The 9,296-nt window shown below is 48.6% G+C and overlaps 1 protein-coding gene across 15 annotated transcripts in view; it reads left to right on the forward strand.

Annotated features, from left to right (window-relative positions):
* Positions 1-9,296, forward strand: part of rap1gap2a (RAP1 GTPase activating protein 2a) — a 100,548-nt gene that overhangs the window by 87,785 nt on the left and 3,467 nt on the right. For 13 of the 15 annotated variants that reach the window (XM_069184193.1, XM_069184184.1, XM_069184183.1 and 10 more), the window contains 10 exons: positions 351-422; positions 1,525-1,611; positions 1,941-2,075; positions 5,099-5,236; positions 5,523-5,635; positions 6,731-6,844; positions 7,949-8,066; positions 8,309-8,426; positions 8,846-8,916; positions 8,999-9,043. In XM_069184193.1, coding sequence (XP_069040294.1) covers positions 351-422; positions 1,525-1,611; positions 1,941-2,075; positions 5,099-5,236; positions 5,523-5,635; positions 6,731-6,844; positions 7,949-8,066; positions 8,309-8,426; positions 8,846-8,916; positions 8,999-9,007 — 975 coding nt within the window. In that variant the 3' untranslated portion in view covers positions 9,008-9,043. Of the gene's footprint in view, positions 1-350; positions 423-1,524; positions 1,612-1,940; positions 2,076-2,563; positions 2,742-5,098; positions 5,237-5,522; positions 5,680-6,730; positions 6,845-7,948; positions 8,067-8,308; positions 8,427-8,845; positions 8,917-8,998; positions 9,044-9,296 lie in introns of those variants that run through there. The other 2 variants (XM_015367715.2, XM_069184192.1) reach the window with 2 other exon arrangements.

A 9,296-nucleotide genomic window follows, 5' to 3' on the forward strand; every position in this document is an offset into this window, starting at 1 on the left:
GGCAGACAAGGACGAGATACCTGCAGCACAATGTCATTGATTAGCTGTAGCTCTTTAGCTCCTGCACCTGCCTCCCCTGACTCCTCCTGCCTGATTCTGCAGGAGATGTGCTAACAATAACAATCACGTACCTGCTGAATGAAACCTCTGAATTCCAAAACAAAGGCAGCTTATTGATTGGCTGGCGAAAGACATCAAGGGCAGACCAGCGGTGAAGTAAGGGTTTCTGCATTGTAGCCTTTTAGCATTGTTTTCTTTCCTGAAAAACAGCAGTTCTGCAAGTGCCCTATGCGGAAGGACTGTTTCCCACCTTCATGAATTTTAACACCTTGTTCCTGTGTGATTGACAGGTGTCAGTCACTGCGAGGGAGGATGTACCTTCCTTCGGCCCGCCCCTGCCCAACCCACCTGTATTCAAGAAGGTATGAACCCTGGGAACCCCAGGCTGCTGTCATCTGCTGTGATATAGGGGATGGGATCTAAGATCAGTGTGACCTTTAAGTCTTCACCTCATATTCATGCCAGATTGTCCACAGGAGTACAGTGAGAGGTTAATGCATGTGACCAAAAGACAGTGCTTCCTGTGCTGTTGGGTGTCTCACTGTGAGGCGACTGCCACTTCAGAGCTTAAATAAGATAAGATTTTTATTGCTCCCTAAGGGAATTTTTTTATGGACACCCAGCACTCCTGTACATTTAAATAGAATGCAAAACATTGCACATTATTCTATTACAAAAAATAAGAAAAACATTGCACATCATTCTATTGCACATGGACAGTATAACACATAACAACATGACATGTAACATTTATAACACAAACTCGAGTGGGTTGTAAGAGTCAAAATTGAGTTTATCCTTGACATTTGCGTTGACAGCTTTAATGGAGAGTGGAACACAGGAATGGTTGTATCGGCCTGACTTACATTTGGGAACCCTAAAACGTTTCCCAGAAGGAATAAGTTGAGATTCAGAGTTGAGGATGCGGGAAGGATCTGAAAGAATTTTTCCTGCCTGTTTGATTAGGGATTTTTCAAAGATTGTCTGCAGGGAGGGGTGCTGTTTCACTCCCATGACCTTCAAAGCTGTCTGGATGAGGCGGGTCATTTGCGATTTAATATGAACTGCTAGATGACCAAACCACACTGAAATACCATACCTGATAATGCTCTCGATTACAGCACGGTAAAAGAGTAGCATTACTTCCTGTTTGAACCCCAAACACTCTCAGTCTTCGCAGGAAATAGAAGCTCTGCTGATCTTTGGAGCAAACACTCTCAAGATGAGTAGACCAGCACAGGTTACGGTCTATTTGTACTCCTAAGTACTAATATGAAAAGACCTGAGTGCTAATTTCGTTGTGGATTACTACCTGTGAGTGATCACCAGCTGCTCTGGGCTCGAAAACTATTTCTTTCGTTTTTTTTAACATTCAGAATTAGGCTATTGTTGTCACACTTATTGCTTGGTGACGGACGGCTGGGGCTGTAACGAGTGTCGAACTGAAATGGGGCTTTTCTCCAGGGTCCTGAGTTCCGGGAGTTCCTGCTCACGAAGCTCATCAATGCTGAAAACGCCTGCTACAAGTCAGACAAGTTTGCCAAGCTGGAGGTGAGGATGGAGCAGTTTGCCTCCACGTGCGTTGTTTCTGTCTCCCTCCTCGTCCTCGCTGCCATCTTTCTCGAACCCGTTTCCCTTTTTAAAAGTTTAACCCTGCTTTTGACTGGGCTGAGCATGGCGGAAAGCACGCTTACGTGGAGAGAAATTGAGAGCACGGGAGGCAAGCTGTAATGCACGCAGGGGGATCTTTTACTGTTGGTCTCTGCAACCCGCCCCCCCCCTCCCCCCCCTCCTCTGGCTGCGTGTCTGCAGATCCCCCTCCCCACGAGAACCGCGGCGCGCGGTCGTCTCACCTCTCGCTCCTGGCTGGCTCTCTGCAGGGGCGGACACGGGCGGCGCTGCTCGACAACCTGCACGACGAGCTGCACCGGCAGACTCAGGCCATGCTGGGGCTCGGCTCAGACGACGACAGGATGGAGAACGGTAGCCACGGTGGCCTCCTGGAGTCCTTCAAGGTAGGGCTAGCCCTTATTTCGCAATCCTGTCCCCTCCACCTGCAGCCACCACATTAACTGACGTTAACTGTCCTGGTACACAGGTCCTCTGTGTCTTCTGTGCCAGCCCAATAGGTGCATTGTGTTCGGACACTTTTACTGTGAGGACACTGACGTGGCTGGTCAGCCCTCTACGCTCTCTGCTTGTCTTCACTGGAGCTGGGATTCAGTGGTGCTCTTCACTGGCCAGTGTTCAGCAGTCTCCTTGCATGAGGGGAGCCCTGTGTGAGAGGTGCGAGGCTGATGCAGGAGTGATCCGCAGTGAGAGGAGACTATGACTGTGGCTGCTGTTTTGTCAGATACACTCACTCACTCTCTTTCTTCACCGACACAGGCACGTGTAGTAAGAATCAGTCTTATGGTGCGGGTGAAGCATATTGTGATGAAGCTGTGCCTCTGGCGTTGCACAGATTCTCACCATGGCTGTCTGGTTCCCTTGATGTTTGCAGGCAGCGACAGCCCCTCTGCTGAGGAGAGTGAGCGTGGGGCTCGCAGACGTCAATAACCTGAGAGCTGTGCTGGCCTGCGCACTGGCTGTTGGACTTTACTATGCTTTGCGACTTTTGTTGTCAACCGATTTCATGATTAAATAGATAACAAATAAACGTTTGCATGCACTTTTCATTTAAGTTTGATTCACTCTCTTTTTTTTTCCTGCCGGCCTTGCACAGGACGATGATGCGAATGGTGTTGGCGGATGAGATTAACCACTATGTCTTTGCGCTGGATTTTCACAACTGTGCAAGAGCGCTTGGAATTAATTATATCTTTATGATCTTTTTTGTTTCAGTTCTAAGCTACACCTCATGCTTTTACTACAGCACCTAATGCGTTCACATTATATGGTTAGTTTAAAAGAGCGCAGTATGCATCACTCTGAACATATGGCCAGGAATGAAATTAATTAAATTTTACATCCTGGAGCAAAGTCCGATTTGAGGAAGCTCTTGACTAGAGGTTGATGCAATACGTCAGTGTGCTCACAACCTTCCCACAGTCACCCAGGAGGTCCAATTGCAATGGACCGCCATTCTGGTCAGTCTGCTCTGATGAACAGCTGTTCAGTAGCCCAGCAAGAATGAGGCAGCACTGGACTCCACACGCCCTCTTATCCATCAGGGACACAGCTAGGCTTTTCTCAGCCACTTTGAAACACTACAGGCAGACCTAACCATATTCATATACAAAGTCATATTACCTAAACAGTGCTGGCTTTCCCTGTTGGTGTTCATGTGTTTGAAAGCGTGTGTACAGTATATGAATAGTAATCCACAAAGAATATGCTGGTCGTGCGGTGTTGTGCAGTGCTCAGTGACCAGGCAGAACCACATGAAGGCAGGCTGATACCACTAGAATGGAGGTGAGGCTTTTCAAGATCTAGCAAAACTGCAAACAAGATTCGGCACACTTCCTGTCGGTTCGGGATGAGCTTTGATTTCAGTAACAGGCTAATCGCTGTTATTGTGAAATGAACATTTAACCCAAAGTAGGGTGATGCTTATGGACTGCTATTTATTTGCCTGGTGTGTGAGGTCATTCTGATCAAATAAACTGCTCATAACAAAAGGGATTTAAATCCCCTCTTCTTCTCAGCCAGAGAAAAGAAACCTTAAACCTCCAACCTGGCCTGGAGAACATCAGTCCAGCAGGTTTTCCAGGACACCTTCAAAACCGGCAGTTTCTCAGGATTTGTTTGTAATTTTGTTTCAAGTAATTTACAAATCACTTGGAACTAAGATCTAAGTTCTCTTCAGCCTTCAAGGACCAGAGTTCTCTTAATTGAACTGTTAGGTGTAAGTGGAGACACTCTGATTTAGAGTGAACTATAAGAGTAACTGCGCTGGGGCTCTCCAGTGCCAGCAGTGGTGACCTCTGACCTACAGGAATTTGAGAAAAAATTCCCTTCGAGCCCATGTGGTTACTAGTAAATCTGAAGTCTAAAGAACGAAGAATTCAGATTCTGTCTTAAAGGACCCGATGAACTTGAGGTAAAGAGGCATATCCCACGATCCTCTCGGTAAAGGTGTCTCCTCTTTTGTTGTCTCATGTGTCCCTAAACTCAATTTCCATATGTCTATGTGTTCTTTTGTTGGTGCTGTAGAAATGCCCTGAAATGACTTGGTGAGAGACTTTCAGGATTTTGACTCACTGAATCAAGTCGCTACTTAATCTGTCTGTTTTCCAGGCTGGAGAGATTCTGTTCTTGAGCCTATCTGAGTATGACGTTCTCTTTAGAATAAGATTAAGTCAGCTTGTGCTCCTAGGCAAAGCCTCAGCCTCTGTGTAACGTGACGACCAAAAATCTCACACTCTATTCAGAGTGAGGTTTAACAAATGTCATATTGTTATCATGACTCCCTTTCATTTCAATTCTACTTTCACGAGAACAGATTGCAGCGTTCTGTTGCTTTTTATTGCTTCTCTCTAGCTGATGAAACAAGGTGAGTCTACATGACCACCTAGATCCCACTCTCAAGTTTGCTGCTTCCAGTTCAGTGTTCCAGTTCTTGCCTCCCTCATGAAACCCTCTGTGCTTCTCCATGTCAGTTTATGTTTGCTAGGTGTCTGCCCAGCGCTCCGGAATAGCTTGTGCTGCTGTGAACTCTTTGCGATTCCACCTGTTTTTCAAGCATCTGCAAACGTGACAGACCCTATAGCAGCGTCTGGGTGGACTGGAGTCTGCTTTAGTGCCAGCATGTTGAGACACTTTGCTGTAGCAGCTCTGGGAGGTGCCTGGTGTGCTACTACCTGCTCTTGGCTGTTGGATTGTTTTTTTAGTCACATACTGGGATTACAGATCAGTTGCATTGTACAGTAGCTCTAAAGAACCCCTCACTCTTTAATGAAAATATACATCATTGAACAAATCAAGGTATTGGTGAGCTGGTCTACGCAGAAACACTGTCATGGATGGATCTTGGAGACATACAGTATGTCTTTTGCTTTAGAGGTGTTGAAGTCCCCTCTCTCCCTCTCTGTGGCAGCGGGCGATGCGAGTGCGCAGTCACTCCATGGAGACGATGGTGGGCTCCCACAGAAAGCAGCATGGCGGAGGGGTGCCAGGCAGCCTGAGTGGGGTGATCCCGCAGAGCAGCAACGAGTGCACCAAGAGCACCTTCACGGTGAGGGGGGGGCGTGTGTGCTGTGTACCGGGGCATCCTGGGATCAGTGCCGTGCGGTATGGATCCAGCTAGTTTCCCCCTTCCTGCTCAGCCTCTGTATCACAGTGAAGACCAGTTTGAAAGGTGTGCCCAAAAAGGCAGGAGGTGTCAGGAGTCAGTGCGCTACCTGGAGTCAGAGGATAAGCCCGTGAGAAGAGAGTGGAAGGGCTGGAAGGGTTTTACAGCTGCTCTCAGAGCGCTGCCGGAGGGGACAGCTGTGCAGTGACACCTGTGCTGTGTGTTCCAGCCGCCCGTCCTGTCAGCCAAGAGCCCCCTGAAGAGTCCGGTGAAGAGGCGCTCGGGGCTCTTTCCTCGACTGCACGCCAGCGCGGACAGCCAGATGGACAGCAAGAACCGCAGGTGAGCTGGGGTCGGGATACAGCACACCTGGACCTGAGCCGCAGGTGAGCTGGGGTCAGGATACTGCACACCTGTACCTGAGCCGCAGGTGAGCTGGGGTCAGGTTACTGTACACCTATATCTGAGCCGCAGGTGAGCTGGGGTCAGGATACTGCACACCTGTACCTGAGCCACAGGTGAGCTGGGGTCAGGTTACTGCACACCTGTACCTGAGCCGCAGGCGAGCTGGGGTAGGGATACTGCACACCTGTATCTGGGCAGCAGGTGAGCTGGGGTCAGGTTACTGCACACCTGTATCTGAGCCGCAGGTGAGCTGGGGTAGGGATACTGCACACCTGTACCTGAGCCGCAGGTGAGCTGGGGTCAGGTTACTGCACACCTGTATCTGAGCCGCAGGCGAGCTGGGGTAGGGATACTGCACACCTGTACCTGGGCAGCAGGTGAGCTGGGGTCAGGTTACTGCACACCTGTATCTGAGCCGCAGGTGAGCTGGGGTAGGGATACTGCACACCTGTACAAGAGCCGCAGGCGAGCTGGGGTAGGGATACTGCACACCTGTACCTGAGCTGCAGGTGAGCTGGGGTAGGGATACTGCACACCTGTACCTGAGCCGCAGGCGAGCTGGGGTAGGGATACTGCACACCTGTATCTGAGCCGCAGGTGAGCTGGGGTAGGGATACTGCACACCTGTACCCGAGCCCCAGATGAGCTGGGTAGTGATGCCAACACAGTTTAATATTGCAAAAGTGATCTGAATGTTTGCAGTTCAGGAGGTTTCTGCATATCTTTTCTAAACATTTAACATGTGGGAAAAGCATTGTATTGACCTCCAAGAGTTTAAAGTGAATCGTCTCTTCATTCCGTTTTTACTCCCCAGCCTGAGCTGGAGACATGGTCAGATGGTGCCACCTGCTGGTCATTTATCAGAAGCATGAAAAGCAGCAATTGGACTGTAGGCAACAAGTTTGTTAGAACATTTAAGATCAATTAATTGTAGGATCATTTTAACCCTCTTAGCTGCTCTGAATACATGTATTCTGAAATATGAACCAAAAGATTTCTAGTGAGTGAAAAAGTTCTGTTTCTGCTACTTAGTGATCATGTCTCTGGCGCCCAGAAGACACACGATAACAGCCACACACCCCAGGACATGAAGTCAGAGACGTCATCCAATCCCAGCTCTCCGGAGATCTGTCCCAGCAAGGAGAGGTAAAGGGGTTCCATCTACCTGAATGCAATTCTTCACACAAGCAAACAGTTGTGAAATCTATCAGTACCTTGATTCTTGTTGTGTTTTGTGTAATTTTTACTGTAACTGTTTCTAGCATGCAAATCACAATTGATTCTCAAAGTTGATTTCATTAGAAATAGTTCAAGTAGGGAGCTGCGTCAGCATGCGTAGGCCGCAAAGGAACAAGCAAAAGTTTATTCCAGGCTGAAAAGAGAAGAAAGGAAACACAACGTTTCGGCTGTGGAGCCTTCTTCAGGTGGGGCAGTCGAAACATTGCGTTTCCTTTCTTCTCTTTTCAGCATGGAATAAACCTTTGCTTGTTCATTAAAAATATCCATGTATAAAAGATCTTTAGCATTTATGCAGCTGCAGACAAGTGTATCAGTACGCTTCAACTCCAGGTGGTTACGCGCTGATCTATTAAGTGTAGTAAATATTGTCTGTTACACTATCTGATAGTGATATCTGATTTCCATACAGTAACATTGAATGCTCAGTAACCCAGCAGGATGTTTTCTGGGGAATCGGCTCACTTCAGGCAAACTGTGAGCTTTGCCACAGGGCACTGAAATCTGGCGCAGGGTCCAAACTGGAGAACCATCTCAGTGATAATGACAGGGCTCAGATAGTGAGGCAGCAGCCCAGCGAGCTCACTCAAACGGATCTTTTTATCATTGCTTTTATTTTGTTCTTTTCTTATTGTTACTGCTCCTAGTCCTCAGTGTCCCTCTCCCCAGTGTTCACGTACATAATTTATGATTGTTTTCCACATTGCCTGTTGTCTCTGTCTTTCTTTTCTTATACAATTCTATTGTTGTTGTTGTTGTTTTGTACTGCTTACCATCTGAGAGCTAGCTAAATAGCATTTTGTTATACCATATACCTGTATATGAGTATGATGAGAATAAACTTGAACTTGAACTTGATATAGCGCCCCCTACCCTGAAATTACCCTTGGCCACAGTCCACCGCTCCACAAAATACATTTTTCACCCCACTGGGACGGGGACCTGTGCTCTGGCCTGTGGCTGTGCAGCCCCGTCACCGGGCCCCCCTGCTCAGGGTGTGTTCTGTCCCCACAGGCCGTTCATCAAGCTGAAGGACTGCAGCCGCGCCAACATCTCGCGCTCCTCGTCCAGCACCAGCAGCTTCAGCAGCACGGCGGGGGAGAGCGAGGCGCTGGAGGAGCTGGACAGCACCGTGAGTCCCGCCGACTGGACCGACATCCATCAGACACACCGCACACCCTTCCTGCCCGGGCTTGCTAATAGACCTGAAGATGTCTTTCCTAAATCTGATCAGTCGGTAGCTTTGCCCGGATACGGTATCAGCAGATGAAACAATTTCGAACCATTTTTCCCAGAGTTCTCATGTATAGACCCTGGTGATGGAGTGTGCGCCAGGTGACTGACCTCTGACCTTGCTCCCCCTCTTCCCCACAGAGCAGCCAGCCCTCCACAGCCTCGCCGTTCCGCGGGGACCAGTTTGTGTACAGCCCGTCTCTGAGCGGCGACAGCCAGGGACCCACCACTCCCGTCATCATGAGCCGCAGCCCCACAGGTGCGCAGCCCTGCAGCAGTGCCAGCTGTACCGGCAGCACTTCCTGTCGCTGACCGCAGTACCATGCTTCTTATCTAATGCCCCTATTACTACAATATCCCAATATTCCTTCTCACAAAAAGTAAAACATTATAACAGGAAATACGGTTACACATCGCAATGGCACATTGTAAGGTTTTTAACAGATGTTTAAAAACAGTTTAAAGCCAGGCTGTGGGTCAGACGTGAGGTTAGGGTTGCGGTCAGCTGGACACAGCAGAAATCTGACTGTAATGACAGCTGGGCATCCGATGCTTTCATTGAGAGTATATTGGATTTCTTGCATCAGTATAGTTTTGGCCAAATTGATAGTATTGATTACAGTTATTGATACTGAGCGTTTGGACATGCTCATCTCTGTATTTGTGTTTGAAAAGTAGATGTGAAAAGCAAGACATCACCAAGATCCAACCTGAAGTTTCGCTTCGACAAGCTGAGCCACTCGAGTGCAGTAAGTACAGCTCTCTCAGCACGGCCAGCTGCCCGTTCACCTGTTTCCTGTGTGTGGAGCTGACTTCCTGTTCTCTGCGCAGGGTCACTAGTGGACTGTGAGAGGAGCTGTGTCAGAGGAGAACCAGGTGAGTTTCTCTGCGTACTGCCAGTGCAGCTCATCGACACACAGGAAGCTCTTCCTCAAACAACATCAGCACACTGAGCAAGAACACCTTTATTTCCTATTGCCAGGCTTTTCTTCCTTTTTTTGCCTACGCTGGCCTTGCAGCTTTCGCCTACATGCAGGCGTCTGGTGCCAGAATCTGGACGGCAGGGCTCAACCTGCACTGCAGACAAGCGCATTCACTGGCTGAGCAGCTCGGGAGCGTTTACAAACAC

Source organism: Lepisosteus oculatus, chromosome 26 (assembly GCF_040954835.1).
Source record: "Lepisosteus oculatus isolate fLepOcu1 chromosome 26, fLepOcu1.hap2, whole genome shotgun sequence".
Taxonomy (NCBI): Eukaryota; Metazoa; Chordata; class Actinopteri; order Semionotiformes; family Lepisosteidae; genus Lepisosteus; species Lepisosteus oculatus.